An 18,099-nucleotide genomic window follows, 5' to 3' on the forward strand; every position below is an offset into this window, starting at 1 on the left:
GCTGGAGAGACAAATGCAGGAAAACCAGGGAAAGTGGGTGAGTCTGGTTTTAATTATTACTTACCTCTTTCCTCCACACACACTTTGCACAGCTGTGCTCAGGAACCCCATGTCTTTCAAATTCTACAGGTACTGAGCTTTTCTGAGCCTCTACATAGAGCAACAGGCCGTGATAGCAACAGAAAGAGCCCCTGTTCCATCCCTGACTGATACCATCAGCTCGGCTGAGCACATCCTGTCTGGGAGAACCCAGACACAGCCATGGAAACAGGAGATAAAGAGGGAAGAGGGAGAAAGATGAGGATGGGTAGTCCAGAGGAGGAAGAGATGGCACAAATAGAGATGTGCTATTAACCCTGGTCTCTGTGGTGCTCCCCCTGCTCAGCACAGCCCTTCAGGGGCTCAGGGTGTGCAGCCACAGCCAGTCAGCAGCTCCACAGCGGAGATGTCTCACGGTCACAGTGACATCTGATTTTGGGGACAGCACCTGCTGGATGACCAGAGGAGCCTGATGTTGGCCAAGTTATTTCTCCTTTTTACTGAAGGGCTTTTAAAGGGGCTCCTGGGTGGGGATGGCCTGGGGACACAGCCACCACCAGGGACTGCACACAGACCCTGGCAAGGGTCCCAGGGGGATTCAGCCTCACCAAGAGCTTTGACTGTCCCCACCACGCAGGTGCTGCCAACCCCCTTCACACCAACATGCAGGTGGCAGATTTACATCCTAAAAAAAGCCACCCCTGAGCAGCCCTTGCCAAGGGGCTCGTGATGCTGCAGGCTTGGGGCCCCTTCCCCGGCCCCTTCCTTCCTCAGAATGCTCAGAAAATGAAAGCGGAGCCCTTGGTTCTGCTTCCTGCCTCTCGCTGGCCTCACTTCCCGATTCCCTCAGCTCCCAGGCTGCTGCACAGCGAGATGAGCAGCATTTTAACAATACCAGATGATTTTGGGGGTAGGGAAGTGTGAAACCCCCAGGTTTTAAAGGCTGGGTTTTCAGTTAGAAAGAGACCATGAACCCAGAAAAGTAATGAAATTGTATCTTTCCTTCCCTCCTCCAAATTGAAATTTGAGATTTTATCTAAAGGCCATTCTCCACCCATCCTTCCCTGGGTCCTGTCCCTGGTCACGAAAGCAGAGATTGGAGCTGCCCCTCGGGAGGAGCTGCGGCCCCTGGTGAGGTCTGACCTCAGTCTACTCCAGCTGAACAAGCCAAGAGCTACGGGCACAGAAGGTGTCAGAGAATTCTGCAGCATCTGGCAAGAGAAGCAGGAGCTGGGAGATCAGTTCTGCCTGCAACCCTCTCGAGGATGCTGCACAGCTTGCATTCGGTTGTGATGAACTATTGTGGCTCCTTGTTGGGGGCACAGTGAAAGCAATACAGCAGCAGCTCCACGGGAGGATATTGCCAGCAGAGGAGCCAGAGAAGCAGCACAAGCTGCAGCCACAGCCGGGGATGCCACAGCTCCCGGGGGTTCCAGGTGGATGCAGCAAGAGCTTGAGGGCAGTGGCAGCACAAGAACAATCCCTGACTTGGAGCAGAGCACGGAAAACAGCCCAGAGCCACCTGCAATTCCTCCTCTCGGAGGGCAGAGCTGCTCTTGCCACCCAAGAAACAAACGACTGATGATCAACACCCTGCATATCACACCCCCCACACCTTCCTTTTGTGCTTCCACACGAGCACGGGGCTCAGCACCAACCTGCCCTCCAGCCCAGGGAAGGACATTTTCCAGAACATAAGAATCCAAGCCAGTCATGTAATAAAAGCTGTTTGGGGAAAAAGAAAAATCAGTATGAATCCATATAAATCCATATACATCCATACCATCCAGATGTCCAGTTCTGGATGAGATAGCACCAGGCAGAGCTCAGCTGCAGAACCAGTGACATGAGAGCAGATTGCTGGATATAAGCAATACACCCACACCTGAGCAGTATGAAATCCAGAGGACACTGCTCCTGGTTCACACTTTACTACCCCAAAAGAGCCACAGCCATACAGCCAACCTCTGTAGAGATTTTTGTATTTTATTTGCTTCAGAAGTGGATTTAGAGAGGAAATGTACCTTAAGTCCCCTGCCCCTGGGCCATAAAACACTCATAGCACAAATTACCAGAAATAAAAAGACAATTGAGGGTCTTTGCTGCATTTCTTTTGTGCTTTAGTCAGTGTTTTGGGGCTGATAATTTCTACCTCCAAGGCTCCAAACATTTTCTTCTCCCAGCCCCTGCTCAACCACCACACTACAGGTGAGATTCTTGCAGTGTCCTGTGCAGGGCTGGGAACTGGACTGGATGTTCCTTGTGGGTCTGTGGGGACGACTCCAGTTAGGAATACACACTCTGTATTTATGGAAAGCAGAATTACTACGGAGCCACTTTCTTTTGAGGGGGTGACCAGGAGGAGAGTCCAGGAGAAACCTGACCATCAGACAAGGCCAAGATGGGAATCTCAAGCAAATATCCCACTGAACACACCGAGGGGAAAGGAGAAGAAAGGCATCAGCTTTGGGATGCATCACCCTCAAAGTGAAGGTAACAGAGAGTTCCCAGGTTCCTCCTTTGGCAAGGGCAGGATCTGTGGGTTCTAGCACACAAGGGGGTGTTGGGAAGCAGCTGGAGGTGCTTTATTCTGGTTCCACAAGACATTTTTGTTCTGGGACAACTGCACTTGATGGTTCTTATCTGTGCTAGCACAGCCCCAGGAGTCACACACATGCTTGGTTCTGTGCAGGGTTTCTATTGGATCAGCTGGTCAACCCCCCTCTTCTGATCTGTTCACATTTTACACTGACAAATATTTCAGTGTTTCACTGACAGCAGCTACATCCTGGGAAAAGGCAACTGGAGGCTGCTTGTGGTGAGCGCAGAGTGGCACCCAAACACTGATTAAGTGACAGTGACACCGGAGAGAGAAGCTGCACGAAGAGGAAAAAATCCGCCTTTCAGCAAGGAGAACAGATGAATTTTATAGCAGCACTATTTCTGTCTGTTCCTAACACAGCATGCTGGAAAAAAAAATAAAGCCTGAAAGTATCTGTAGATGTGGTTACCCATTGTCTTGTCCTACTTAGGGACAGCAAAGCTTGTTCTGCCCCAAATCACTGCTACAGTCAATGCAAGACCATCCAGATTGCTCCAGTTCAGCTGGGAAGCTCCATTTCTGGAAGGGAGCTCATGGTATCTTCCACTTGTCTGAAATCCAGAGGCTTTCCTTCTCCAAATTTTTGCTTTTTAAAAGGACAACCACCAAACCAGGCTTTCATATAAATGATAATTTTATTGTAAATAAAATGATACATTGGCCTGGCTTTGCACTGCAAGCCCCCGGTCTGTAAATAGAGACTACTGGGTCAAGGTCTTCTGCACAATCCAGGTTAAAGCCCTTTCTCCCCGCTTTGCATCACTTATGGTGATAACAAAACCCTCTTCTTCCTTTTTGAACTGCTCCTGGCACACCTACCTTTTCCCTCTTGGTCAGTCTATGTTGGTAACTGGTGGCAATGGGAACTCTTTGGAGCAGCTTCAAGTCCTGTGGAATATTATTCCAAATTAGGGGAAAAAACCCCACCCAAATGGATGCAACCTAACTGCCACTAGAATGGGCAAAGATGGGATTTTCTGGAGAACAGGCAAATAACCTGGAATGCACAGAATCGTCACACCAAGACCAAAATGTCACTACTTTGTTTCCTAACTACCTCAGGGACAGCCAAATTCCCCCAAGTCCCTCTCCAATGGGAATCTCGGACATTTTTCTGATTAGCTTTAACTGTTTCCCAATACTGGGACTATGATTAGAAATTCTTTGTCAAACAGGATATTCTCCATTTCTACAGCACCTTCCATCAGGGATCCCAATACTCAATATTCCCTATATATCCCTCACTGGAAGGAATAGGAGGAAACCCAACATGACAATTGGAATCGACACAATAGCTTATTGTCAGCCTGGCACTCCTCCTCCACTCTCCCCTAAATGAGTTTATACCCAGTTTTTTCCTAGTCTGCCAGGATAAAGAGGCCAGACATAATTTAATTCTGAGGTATAATTACATTTCTGTCCACTTGAAACTCTTTTGCTGCCAGGGCTGTTAAAAGCCCATGGTATCAATGTCAGCCCCAAGTTATTCATTGGAGCAGTGGACTCAGGAATCCAGATCTTCCTTTTCCATAATCAAGAGGGCTGTGAGGAAACAAAGAGGCATTTTGGCTTGGCTCTACTCATTATAAACCATCAGCAAATTCTCTGCAAAACCAGCTGCTTTTTTTCCTTTTTAAATTCATAAAGGCGTCAAATTTATTTCCCCACCTCCCCCCACCCTGTAACAGTCGATATATATAAAAATCACCAAATATGATCTTTTACGATATAAATAAAAAAAAAAGTATGAGGCATCACCGTTTACATGATGTAAAAAGAGCTAAAAAAGAGCGATATAAACTACATTCATAAAAGTGCATCTCCAAACATACAGGTAATGCTTTGGCTTGTTCCTGTGCCGAACGCGTGGCGCTGGGGCGGCTGCCGGACGCGCCCGTCCAAGCTGGCCCCGTGTTCTCTGTCACTGTACAGCTGTTATTTACTCCCATTACAGCCTGGAATGCAGGGACTTGCACAGAGGAGGCACATCCAGCACAGGGAAGGGCCGAGGGCTCCAGGGACAGGACCGAGCCCATCAGTCCTGGGTGCTCTTGCTCTGCTCTGGAACCGCCTCCAGTGCTGCAGGTGAGGTAAAAGCCACGAGGTCCTGAGGATTGAGTTGCTTTGACACATCAGAAGTTATGCTGTTTCCTCATGCCCTGTTCTCTCCCGGATCACAGCGTGTGGGACAGCAAGAGAAAGATCACGGGAGAAGGTCTGGATTTGGTGAGGACAAGCCAAGGACAGAGGGAAACCCCCGCAGACGTCACCGTGCTCCTGACCCCTGCAAGTGATGGGTAGTGGATGAAGACTCTAATCTTTGGTATATTTAGGTTGCAAGGCTTGAAGAGCTGGGCCCCCAGCTGTGCTGACCCCCCTACTTTTGTCATCCAGACTCCAGGGATGATCCCACATTCCCAGCAAAGTGGTGTGAAAAGCTCCCTAACTCCGAGCGGGAGCATCACACCCTCGCTTCCCCTCATGGCAACAGGGAAGTGCATGCCAGAAGTCAGGCCAAGGGTCTGGACAATCTGCAACTGAGTTCCTGGTGGGGAAAAAGATCAACAGAAGTGTTCCCACTAGAATTAAATAAATTATGGAACAAGGGCTTTCATAAAAGGGATCCCCTAAGTGCCCACAACTGGAGTAGTGCAGGGAGCACTGGAAAGGAAACCAACACCAGCTTTTACTGGTTACACTTTGCTCTGGGTTTGGCACAGAAAAAACACTTCATATTGTCAAAGCTTTTCAGGACTTTTTGTTGGTTGGGGCTTTTAGGGTTCTTTTTTTTTCCTCTTTTAATTCAACACAGTATTTTTCATGTGTTCAAGGAGATTGGTTTCATTAAAACTTGCCTTATCCTGTTATTAGCATTCACTTAAAAACTTAATTTTATTGCATTATGAAACAATTTTCAAATTTTTATGGGGGAGAAGAGTGGAGGTGTGTGGAACCTTCCAATACAAGAGCAGAACACCTTCAGTGTTGCCCTATAAAGCAATATTTTAGTTAAGTAACATTTGCTTTTCTTAGTTTCACTTCTCAGAGATAAAACTTACAACCACTCCATGAATCCCCAGCACTTTAAAACTGCTGGTCTTTCATGAGTGAAATAAAGATTATCAGTGCCCAAATCAGCATAAAGGATTTGAGGCCATCAGGACCTCAGTTCTCAGATTTGTGATATTTTTGAAGTGCACAATCACTGGGATAGATTTTCCTGGTACCTGCATGGGGATCTCCAGGTAATTTTAGATATTTGCTCCCATTTCAAATGTTTTCCCTGGTTCCCTGTTTGACTTGACTCCCACAAAAGCTCATTTAAGTTAGGTGATAACATTTTTATGGAACTCTTAAATGACCACTTACACACCTGTGAAACCAACAACACACAGCGAAGGGTTGAGCTTGATTCCAGCTTCCTGTGCACAACAAGAATGAATGTCCAGGTAATTCTCCCCAAGAAACCCTCAATTTTCCATTAGGCCATGTGCTCAAAGAAACTCTGAAGTAAATTCCTGGGCACCAGATGGACTATCTTTGGTTAAAAGGATGGTAAAAAGTTACCAGCCAAAGAGATGCAGGAGGAAGCTGAATTCTGCAGAATTCCCTTCCAGAGGGGTTTTGTTTGGACCCAGCAGCCCCAGAGAGAAGAAGCAGGAGCACAGACTTGTTTGGTACGACGCAAACTGACAGACACTGTCTTAATGCTGGGACAGATCAAACCTTGGAAATTAGCTCTGGATTTTCCAACATCAGTGGGAGAGCCCTTTCCTCAGGCCCTGGAGTGATTGCATTCTGCTGAAACTTGTATGATTATCCCGACATTTAGCTGGAAAGACCTCCCTCACCCCCAGCCCCAAATCCACGGGTTCATTATAAAATAACACTATTCACATACTTTTGAATCAATATTTTCTGAACACCTTCAGATGCTGAATACTCAAGAAGAAAAATATACCACACTATAGCGAGCGCATGCTCCATGACACATGGCTTTTTGCTGGATTCAGGTACTGGACACGCCTCTGGAGCCCCAGCAGGGGAAAACCAGGAACTCCCCCAGACAGAGCTGGTCTGGAGGCTGGTGCATGTTTCTGTTTTGCTGAAGAGTGGAGCTCTTCCAGTTCCCACTTGGGTTCAGATTTTCTCCTATGTTCAACCAGTGAGACACTTGTTAGATTCCCATTCCTGGGCCTGCAGAAAACACGCAGCCAGCTGCAATGTCACATCCAGGTAACTTGGGGCAAAAATGTAGCTCTGCTTGGACAGCTGTCGGCAGGATGAACATCAGTCCAGCAAACGAAGGAATCAGGCACGAGAGCAGACCCTAAGTTCCTTGGCAGAACTTCCCCAAAGGACTAGGCCTAGCTGAGTTGGCATTTTGAAGATGCAGCACCACAACGGGCTGTTGCAACTAGACCAGACAGGGCACGGAAAGCCCGGCAGGAGCTGCGAGCAAGGGAGGTAATTCAGTACTGGAGCTGTGCAAACTGGTGTCTGAGCAGCTCTTCAGCAGAGGGTCTGTGCCTGGCTTCCACAAAGATCTGCTTTAGGAAGTCCCGGCAATGTTCTGATATGTGGGAGGGGAGCTGGGGGTTGGTGGGCTGGGTGGCGATTTTGAAGATCGCTGCCATGGCTTCGTACTCGGCCCAGGGGGGCTTCTCTGTCAGCATTTCCACCACGGTGCAGCCAAGGCTCCTGGGAAAGCAGACAGGAAAAACCAAATGAGAATTCACCCAATAATGCCCCATGCTCAGGGAGAGCTCCCCAGCGAGCTCCAGCTCTGGAAATGGCTCCTGGGGGGATTGTGCTCAGCAAACCCCGCGCGTGCCCCGACTCGGAGCCAGAGCTGCCCACAGCTGCTTTTCCTTCCAGGAGAGCAGGGAAGTGCTGAGTTAGGGGGGCCGGTCCCACTGCCTGGCAAGTGCTGTGTGTCCTCTCTCAAATTCTCCTCTCAGGAAACATTTGTGTTAACAGGGGACAAGAGGTGCCCGTGGGAACGTCCCTGAAGGCACCGTTTGACCTCGGTGGTACTTTCAGGTGCTGCTGCTACTGTTGTAACTCAAAGGCACTTAGAGAATCACAGGATGGTTTGGGTTTGAAGGGACCTTAAAGCCCATCCTGTTCCAACCCCCTGCCATGGGCAGGGACACCTTCCACTAGACCAGGTTGCTTAGAGGCTCAACTTGCTGAGTTGCAAGGTAGAAAACAGACTTTTTAACACTCAAGGTTCAGTGAATCAGAGCTCCTTGACCCCACAAAGCCATTTCAGCAAAATCCCTTTTCAGTCACAGCCTCGAAATGCCCACGTTGGGGAAAAAGCCAACCTAATAATATCTCCACTTCACAAGAAACCAAGCATCAGTCAAAAAATAATTGAAGTTGTAACAGTTCCAAACTGGGAAGGCAGTAAGTTAAATCCCTGTGGGACAGATGCATCATTACCTTAAGGAAAAACTCCTTGTAAAGTTAATGGGGCTCTGCAGGCTACCTCAGGGGACGTGATTCTGGGGACATGGCTGAGCCACCTTTCTGAGGCAACGTGACTCCAACACCTTCCCAGGGAAGATGGTTTCTGTGGCACTGCACTGATAGGGCTTTATTCAAAAAGGATTAATTGCTTCCTCCAAGCCACAGATTAAGTAAAAGCCATTAGTGAATTTTTAATATCCAATCCTGTGTTTTTATCACATCTTCCATTAAAAAGGCAAAACTGCCTCCTCTACCTTAAAACTAAACCTTCTTTTGAGGTGAAAAGCAAGGAAAAGACATGTTGAGAGGCAGACTTGCATCAATTGCCAAGACAAGGAAGGAAAGGAATTAAATGCAGTGAATATGCAAGAACTGATTTCTCGACAAGGTTTAAAATCCAACGTGAAAACTTTACAGTTTTCCAGCCATTTCAGACTTACTAGAAGAGAGTACAGAAAATGCAAACCATGTGTGCTGAAGTGCTGGGGGTTTTCTCAAAAGCAAGCAGGGATATATTATTGTTTAGACTGATTTATACCGTTTAAGCAGATCCGGTTTCTTTAAGATATTCAGCAAACAGCAGGAATGTTTTTCATGTCAAGTCACTCCAGCAATAACAAATAGCTAACATATTCTGCTATTTAGGAAAAAGAAAACTGGAGAGGGGCCTGCAGCAGTGGCACAGAGCCAGGTGGATGGATTTGTTACGTTTCTGAGCCTCTGGGCCATACATATCCACCCTGGGACCAGCGTTGCACTGGAAAATTCTGACCCCCCGAAATAATGACTGGGATTGTAGGAACTGGAGCCTGGCCAACGGCAGCGACTCTTTGATGGGAATGGACCAATGTCAGCACCAAGAGGAAATCCACAACTGCACCAACCCAGGGGGAAGGGCACGTGCTTCACTCTCTCCCCAAGCATCTCAACTGGGAGAGTCTGCAGGACTTAACCCTTTGCAGACGAGACATTTTCAGCTGTGTTTCCACTCGCTGCTTGGACAGGAAACAGGCCCTGCTTTACTGTGGAGGCACAACCAGACCTTTTGTCCCTGTTGCTTACTTAAGTTTTATAATCTCACCTTTTTAAGGCCTCCAAAATTAACATTTTGGCACAGGACCATTTTGCTCTTTTGATAGAGGCTATTCCTTAGCTATGCCAATAATAGCACAGCTACAGTTTCCATTCATGCAGATCATCTGGATCTTTTCTGTTGTTCCAGGTTTGGGCATCTTTCCTTTAAGGCTAAAATTCTATTAATTTCCAGTACATTTTAAGCATAACTCTCATTTTATAACTAAATGAATGGGCTCTCCCTAAACAACCTTCAGTTGCTCTTCTAAGGGATATCATAGAACCACAGAATATCCTAAGTTGGCAGGGACCCACAAGGATCACGATCCCAATTCCTGGCCCTGCACAGGACACCCCCAAGAATTCCACCAAGTGCTTGAGAGCACAAGAAGAATGAAAACATTGCACCAGCCAGAAAGCAAAAGAACAGCTATCAGTGTGAGGAAGGAATGAGTGGAAACTGTTTCTGAAAAACTAAAACTGCTCCTGAAAAACCAAATGAGTAGTTAGGTGTTAACACTGCGAAATACAGCCTGCAGAAGATCATGTCTTGAGTTCAAATCAGTGACTTCGATTCTCCTAAAACTTTTCATCCAGACAAGATGACAGAAGGTGCTGTCTTATCTGGCTCCAGGAGAGCTGTGCAGTGATGTATGGACAGCAAGTTAAAGGCTCACCACACATCCGCCTTCCTCCCGTAGCCTTCCCCGCTGATCACCTCCGGGCTCATCCAGTACGGAGTGCCCGTGACAGAGCGGATGCCTGTCCCAGACATACAGATTGTCTGCAGCCGTTTGCTGGCCCCAAAGTCCCCAAGCTTCACATTCCCAGCAGAGTCACGGAGAATATTGGCACCTGGACAGAAACAAAAAACGAAGACAGCTGTTTTCATGCAATCCAGCTGTTGGATCCACAGCCTAGAGAACGATATCCAACCCCAAATACCCGTGCTCATGGTATGGCTCTTTCCCCATTAAGCCTCAGGTGACCTGCTAAACATCATTTCTTTAATTCAGGCTGTAGACAAGCCAATTGCTAATGGCTGTAAATGGGAAAAACTTCAGGGAAAAACACAAGGAAGTGAAGGAGGGAAATGAGAGCTGAGTCAGCATCAGCATTGTTACAGTGCCTGTAAACAGCTCAGCCAGCCTAGCAGGGCCCCCAGGCCACAGGCTGAGAGAGAACAGAGTTGTGTAGAGGATTTTATTGGGATGCTGCTTTGGTGAGTGCAAGCACTGCTTTCTGGTCAGCTGGGTAACAGATGTAGCCGATTAAACCGCTTTGAACTCCTACAATAAACAAGTCAATCTCCACTTTACTTGGTCAGAGGTCCTGAACACGAAGCACCAGGGAAAAAGCAAACTTTAGAGCTTAGCTTTTATGTGGACACAAACTGAGGTTTAGACACCAAAACCAATTCCTCCTCCAAAGCTGCAATGAGACCAAGAACCCCATTGCTGCCATTATCTGGTACGTGCCCACGTGAAACCCTTCTGCTCTCAAATTGAGTGCACTTGTGCTGGGAAAGTTCTTTCCCCTTGCCCACTGCTCTCACCCTTTATGTCCCTGTGCACAATCATGTTGCTGTGAAGGTACGAGACGCCCTCGAGGATCTGCCGGGTGTATTTCCGGGTGACGTTTTCCGTGAGGGCTCCATATGCCTTCAGCTGGTCTTTCACTGACCCCTGCAAAAAGCAGACAGAAGGAATTGGCAAAGAAGTGACAAAGCACAACTCCTGCAGTGTCCACTCAATTCCCACAAGCCCTGGGTGTTAGACACCCAACTGGCCCAGCAACGAACTCTGGCCTCTGCTGAAGCCTTTCTGGGAGGCTCTCTGAGCACCTTGCCTTAAGAAGCCCTTTTTAAGAACAATAAGGACAGGCTTCAAGGCAAAAACAGCTTAAGGAGGTTCTGTCTGCTGGTACAACTGGTTGTGAAGACAAGCAATAAAATAGTTAAGCAGACTGATCTGGGTGAAAAGCCTCCCTTTTTGGAGAGTCAGTTTTAGCCTCACTTGCTGTACCATGATTCTGCTAATTCAGTTACCAGCATTTACATGTTGGCCCAAGTCCTTTGAAGTACTTCGGTAGAACAAATTAAGACTGAAGAAAAGAACTGCCTTTAGTGACTATTAAAGAGAATATAGAATAAAAAGAATAATTTCAAGTACAAGACACTTAAGGAAAAAAACCAAAGAGGTTATTTGGACATAAATAAAATGACAGTGGTGGCATTATGAGCCGGCGTGAGAAGGCGCAGCCCTAAGAGGGTCTGAGGTGGATGACATGGTTAGGGGGATCACAGCAATTAATAAATCAATTAACAAACCCAGCCATCTCCCTTTCTGATTCCTGACTGTGCTGCTCTTACCCCTGGCATGTACTCCATGAAGATGGTCAAGGTCTTCTCTGCTCGATCCCTTAAGCAGCCGTAATACTGCACAATACGTTCGTGCTGGAGGTTCTTCAGCAGCTGAATTTCACACTCCAGCGCACTCACTTCCTATGGATGTTGAAGGAGAAAATAAGATTGCAGCCCCAGGAAATATATCATAAATATAAAAAATAATTGTCATGTCACTGGCAGGATGAGACCACTACTACACTGAAAAGTGTAATCCATGACATCGGTTTATCTGCTTCTAAGAAAAGGCAAACATTACCAGGGCTTCCTGTTCATTTTTACTGTATTATCTGCAGGTAAGTGTTGGTGTGGAAGCTCTCATAGAACACAGGCAGTATCACACATGGATTTAGTACCAGAAAAACTTTGTTTCTTGCCTTGGTTCCATCAGCTGCATGGCTTTACCCCGGGTGGCTGAAAGGATTCTTCACCAACACAGGTATAACCTCACTTCTCTCACTAAGCTGAGGGCAGGGAGTGTTAACTATGAAACAGCTCTGAATACAGTTACAGAACTGGAACCTCAACCCACTGGAGAGCAAAACAACAGGTGCTGAGAGCTGCTAAGCTTCTGTCACCCAGTTCTGTTCTGATTCACACTGATGATTTACTGGAATCAACCCTAAAAACAGCTTCCTCTCCTATTTACTTCAAAGAATCTGCAGCTCTGCACATGAAACTGATCCTTTGCTTTGCTCTTGCCACAGACAACAGGGTATCACAGTGCAAAGGCAAAGAGGTTATCCAACAACTTCAGATGGAATCACAGACATTTGCTGCTCAGAGAAAGTATCAGGTTTTTGCTGAATCCAGGGATTGAACAGGAAGAACATCAAAGGCATGAGGATTTATGGAAAAAGGAATAATGTTTTCTCTCAAATTAGTCCCACTTAACTCTTTCCAGCCCTGCCATGGGAAGGTGTCAGGTTCAGCTCTCTTACTCTGGAAGAGGATGAAGAACCTTAGAGCAAGAACGTGGATGTTGTAGGGACACATGGAACCAGAGGAAGCTGCTTAATCAGGCCAAATAATAGTTTAAGGTTTGGAGTTTCAGTGCCTTCAAAATATATTCCAGCCTGTTCCTCCTTGGCTCAGAGTTACTGTCTGATTTACAAGAGACATCGTAGAACTTCCCAATTTAGGACATATCTTGGCACCAATATCCCATATAAAATCAGAATAATTAAATCTTTGTGGATCAGTTATTCTAGCTCAAAGTGAATTTGTTCAATATTGGGAAACTGGTACACTGTTAAAACACTAGCAAAGAACCCAAAAGCCATTCCAGCTCTATCCCCTGTGCAGGGCGTTGAGTGCTCTCCCATAATTTCAAGGTGCCCGTCTCATCTCCACTGTCTCTAAAGTGTTGTCACATCACTCTTCTTGATTAATTTACACCCCACAACTCAATTTGTTTTAAGGACACAGAGAACTCAGAAGTGAAAATTGGTAATTAATGCACTTGATACAGGGTATACCATATAAACCCAGAAATGGGTTTTGCATGTGCAAGCAGCTTTTTTTGTTCAAAAAAGAAAAAAAACCCCTCTACTCTTGCTGGGTTTAGTTTCATTCACATCTATGTCTAATCAGGAACACAGGGCAGTCTAGTATTCCTCAAGTAACCTGGCAACAAACCAAAAAGCTGAGAAGGGAGAGCCAAGAATGAAACCAGAAAATGGATTTTAGTTTCAGGCTGAAGTTAATAACACAGAAAAGTAATTTTTAAATGACTCCTATTCTTCTCCACATGACTAAATAAGATGCCAGCTTTCGAGGACAGACGGAGACAGACATAGTACAGGATCTTACAGGATTTTAGAAGCTGAGATAAGAATTACCTTGCTCGTTTCAGGGCTCTCTGGATCAAACTGGACCTGCTTAGCTGCAAGTTCTCTGCCTGTGTCCACGTCGTAGCACAGATACACGCGGCCAAAGGCACCCTGGCCCAGCAGTTTTCCTCTGCGCCAGTTTATTGGAGCACTTGGAGCTAAAAGAGAACAGCAATAATTTCTCTTTTCATTATACTATTTTAAAACAAAGGTGGGCTTTTCAAGGACCAATCTCCATCATACTGGGATTGAACCAGGTGTTCTGTAGTCGAATGAGGTGCTCTCCCAGAGTAAGGAGTTAGTGGCAGAGCTCTGAACAGAATCCAACCACCCAGACTCTCAGGATCTGCTGACTGGTGTCCCATTAAAATGGCACCACAAAACATTTTGCAAACGTGTTTTACAGACAAGTTATTCAATGGGATTGGGGAAATTTCATTCCACCAGCAGGTGGATTCTACAAAATCACTGCCTTAAGAGATGATGCAGCAATTGAACAGCAGCTTCCAACCCCTGATCTGTAGTTATCACATGCATCAGATGAAGAAGAGCTGGATCAGCCTTGCTAAATCAATCCCAGCCAGCTGGGAATGACTTAAGCTTCTGGGACAACTTGAAGGACATTATTCTGAGTTTCTTTGCCAAGCTAGCTTGGGGTTGCTTCTGTGGGAAGGATTTCACTGCAAGGCTCCCTCTAACCAGAAAGATTAGAAGTCATAATTCCCTACTAGAGATTGATAAAGTAGGGGCCATGTTAGCACAGGTATCTTCTTTACCTGCTGAACAGTCAGACCTGATAAAAATATCCATGAGACCCAGGTAAAGCAGCATCTCCAAGAGCCCAGCAGGAGGTTCCATCCCCAGGGCATTAGGAATCCTCACATTCTATAAGCAGCAGTCTCCTGACCCAGAGATTAATACCTGAGCCCAGTTTTTCAGACTGCCCTTAATCCCAAAGCATATTACTCAAAGACCAGTCCTTTAGCTCCAACTTTGAAAGCAACATGACCAGATTCCTGCAGTGCAGTGCATCCAATTATGTTGTATCTAACAAAAAACTCTAAAAACAAAGACAGGAACCAGCCATCTGGACAGTGCGAAAATACAGAAGAGCTGAGAGATTAGCTTTGCCATGTGTAATTTAATCAGATTTACTGCCAGTTGGTATTTTAGTGTGTTCCTTACTCTGCTACCAGCTTACTCTTCATTTTAATCCTTAAATTACTGTATGGGGTATCTGAAGTTCACCGATAACAACTTACGTTCCATCTCTTTTTTTTTTTTAATACAGAAAGTTGTCCAACAAAACAACTCAAGGATGCCATTAATACAGAAGTAAACCCTTCACTAAGGAGCAAGTGAAATACATACAGCTCTCAGCTAGTAGAATAACTGTAACCCAAAAGCCTGACTGCAACTGTTAATGTAGCAAGAAAATAAACAAGCTTGTCTGACTGTTTTAAGAACCCTGTAGATCATCTAGATCAAGCAAGTTTTTTTTACTTCTTAGCTGAATTTGCAATGCTTTCTAAAGCAAAGGCCAGCTCCCAGAAGAAATCTGAGAAGCGAAAGACTTGTCCTGTGGGTGTGATAAACAAGTCTCAAAGCAGAGCCAGGGAAGGACGCAGTTCTAAGGGCTCGTTAAAGCCAGGTTATGGCAATGTATTGGGACCCTGAGAGCCTTCCTTGCCCACAACCTGGGAGCATTTCCCCTGTTAGCCAGCGAGTGCCTACATTTGGTGGGAATGTTCCTCTCCTGCACTCCCAGCGCGTTTTCGCTGTCGGCGCTGCGGAGGCGGCCCCGGGGGTCCAGGTACTGCAGGGCCAGGCCCAGGTTCTCCCCGTTGGTGCTCAGGGAACGACTCGAAGGCACCAAGGTGAAAAGATTCCCTTGGTGACGCCGTATCCGCGGAAACGTCCTCCGGCCTGGGGGAAAAGGTAACATTCTAAAATAAATGCTTGCAAGCGGAAGGTAATGGCTGAGGGCTGAGCAGTGGGGAGAAGGGGGAGAAATCCCATGTCCTGCTCTGCTCCCATGGAGCAGAAGCTACAGCCAACCAGATGAGATGCAAAAATGTAACACCTCAGGGCGGATGCTGCCTGAGCTCAGTACAGCTCTGGATCATTCCCAAAGCAGAAGGCAGAGAACACTTTGCAATGCCCTCAGCGCTGTAAGATCTAAACTTACCTTCCAAAGGAAAAATCTGCTTTACAGGCTCTGAGCACAAGCTCCAAGTTTTGTAAACAACTACATACAAAATGACTTTCTAGATAACGTGCCTGGACTTGCAAATAAAAACCATAAACAAAGATCGTGCCAACTTGCACCTCATGAAATTTTGAGAGATTAATTTGCATAAAGCCATCTGACAAGCAGAGATGTAATTCTTTAAGTCCCTGCTATATTTAAAAGACCCAGAAGCAAGTCTGCAATGCAAATTAGCAAAGCATAATGAATCTCTGTGGTAGGAAACTGCTTATATAGGGCCAAGTCTAACAACTATGTCCACAACTCCCTACTCAGCCTGGATAACCCCAGAAAGGACAAAGTAAACAATGAATTACAAAGTAAACAAAGAATTACAAACAACCATCATGGGTTTCCATGAAAATGTGGCATCATGCACAAGCCCAGCACTAACTGCAAGGACCAGGGCACTTCCAGGCTCTCCAGCTAGGAGTTACACTCACGTGTAGGGGTTGCCATTGCCTCACCTTCTTCTTCCAGCCCGGAATGGGAGGTCTGAGACCAACTCACCATCGTTGTAGTCCTTGTGCTGCATGGAGACGTTGTAGCGCCGGGGGTAGGTCCCACCTTTGCCTGCTTTGTCGTAGAGCTGATTCTCACGGTCTGGAAGGAGAAGCAAAGACAAAAGTGAGGTTCCTTCAAAAAATATAACTTCTAATCACAGAATTTTCCTGTAACAGCAGGTTTTTAGGAAGAGGCAATAAATAACTTCCATAGCTTTTCCATCAACACAGCCCCAGTTCTTCTATTTATACAATCCCAGCAAGCAGGGAGGGCGGCCAGCCAAGAGCAGAAAATGTCTGGATCAAATAACCTTTGTACCAAAGACATACCTGAGAACTCCTGTCTATTATCAGGAAAGCTTTGTGCCCTTGACATCCGGGACTTCCGAAAAGAAGGACTATTAGAGAAAGAAGGCAAGAATAAGTTTTGCTGTCTACCAGAGCAAAACCTACAAGGGCTTTAAATATAAGCAAATACATTTGAACACTGGGTTCTCAAATCCCTGTCCCTGCAAAGATTTCACACTGCGTCTGCAAAGCTAAAGCCAGGCTAAGGCCCCAGCTAACCAGACTATTCCCCAGTGTGGGTACTCAGCCCTTCTGTGCAGTTTGAGCCATTTATTCAGTGTTTCCCCAGTCTGTGGTACAAGACTCAGTGATTCCTTCAGACATGAGAAGTGGAAGGCTAAAACCAAGGCTGAGAGGAAGAGGAAAACAAGGTATCACTTGCAGGGCAGTGCTCACAGGGCAGTAAAGAATGGAGATCCCTGCCCCTCTGACTCATCACAAGGGGCAAGAACTCCTCTCGTGAAAACTTGGGTGCACTTTCCTCTCTCCAGCAGCAGATGAGCTTACACACAACAAACAATCCCATTTCCAACCCTCACGTTTCTCCCCAGCAAGCAGAGCTCCTCCACAAAGCCTAAGTATGGCCCCTTACTTGGCACAAGGTCTTTAACCTCTCTTAAGAGATTACACAAACTCAATCTGTGCCAAAGCTGTGCTCTTGGCACCTTTTTTTGTTACCCAGCATACATGGAGCAGCCTGATACAGCTTTTAGACTCCAAAGGAGATTCCCATCACACAAAGAACAGCAGCTTCCCCAGATGATGCCCACTCCTACAACAAATAACCAGGAAGGCTTTTTATTTCCTCTCCTCCTTCAGTAAGGGCAGAGAAAGGGGAGAGAAAGGTAACAAATCAGCAACGCTCCCTCAGTAAATAAATGCATGCACACACAGAGTTAACTGTAAGTGCTTCCTTGTGATTCCAGAAACGGGAGGAAGTGAACAACTACAAATCCATACCTCAAGTGCTTGACATAAAAGCATATGGTACCTACAGGAATGAGCTTGAAGGAATCTTAAAAACATGCTGAAGTGCAATATTACAGGTGCTGGGAAGCCACAGTTGCTATTCAAGTTAATAGAACCTCTGGCTGCCCACCAGCACCTCAAGCAACACCGTCAGCAAAGAAAGGGAAGAAAAAGATCTGGAGCATCAACCTATGACAAACTCTTCATCAAAGAAAGAGCCCTGTTTACCTCTGGAATTCATTTTGTATCTCGCAGAACAGAGCAATCTAGTGCAATGATCTATTTCTGTAACCTTAAAATAGTTTGGGGTATTTTTTTAATGTTGTTTTATTTTTTAAATGAACAAGTAGAGCCTTGTCTAAAAGAGATTTAAATACCCTGCAGCCAGATGTTCTCAGAGAGGCGGCTCCACACAGGCTGCTCGCTTCAGAATTTTGTATTTATAACATAAAGCCACTGAAGCACCAGTTTGTTGGTCTGTGGTTGTGCCAGAAAATAACACAGCCTTAAGACACAGTCAATGCTCTTTAAGAAATACACTGGGATATAGGTAGGAAGTCAGGTAAGTACAACTGGCACTTCCATCTAAGCATGCACGTTCTCAC

The 18,099-nt window shown here is 46.1% G+C and overlaps 1 protein-coding gene across 2 annotated transcripts in view; it reads right to left on the bottom strand.

The window, feature by feature from the left end:
- Positions 1 to 3,257: 3,257 nt before the first annotated feature.
- MAP3K3 (mitogen-activated protein kinase kinase kinase 3) overlaps positions 3,258 to 18,099 on the bottom strand; it is a 37,240-nt gene continuing 22,398 nt past the window's right edge. For both annotated transcript variants that reach the window (XM_048320296.1, XM_048320290.1), the window contains exons 10-17: positions 16,508 to 16,575; positions 16,185 to 16,277; positions 15,161 to 15,352; positions 13,436 to 13,584; positions 11,562 to 11,693; positions 10,746 to 10,875; positions 9,868 to 10,045; positions 3,258 to 7,342 (exon numbers count right to left, since the gene is read on the bottom strand). In XM_048320296.1, the coding sequence (XP_048176253.1) occupies positions 7,114 to 7,342; positions 9,868 to 10,045; positions 10,746 to 10,875; positions 11,562 to 11,693; positions 13,436 to 13,584; positions 15,161 to 15,352; positions 16,185 to 16,277; positions 16,508 to 16,575 (1,171 nt within the window). In that variant the 3' untranslated portion in view covers positions 3,258 to 7,113. The remainder of the gene's footprint in view (positions 7,343 to 9,867; positions 10,046 to 10,745; positions 10,876 to 11,561; positions 11,694 to 13,435; positions 13,585 to 15,160; positions 15,353 to 16,184; positions 16,278 to 16,507; positions 16,576 to 18,099) is intronic.

Source organism: Corvus hawaiiensis, chromosome 1 (assembly GCF_020740725.1).
Source record: "Corvus hawaiiensis isolate bCorHaw1 chromosome 1, bCorHaw1.pri.cur, whole genome shotgun sequence".
NCBI lineage: Eukaryota > Metazoa > Chordata > Aves > Passeriformes > Corvidae > Corvus > Corvus hawaiiensis.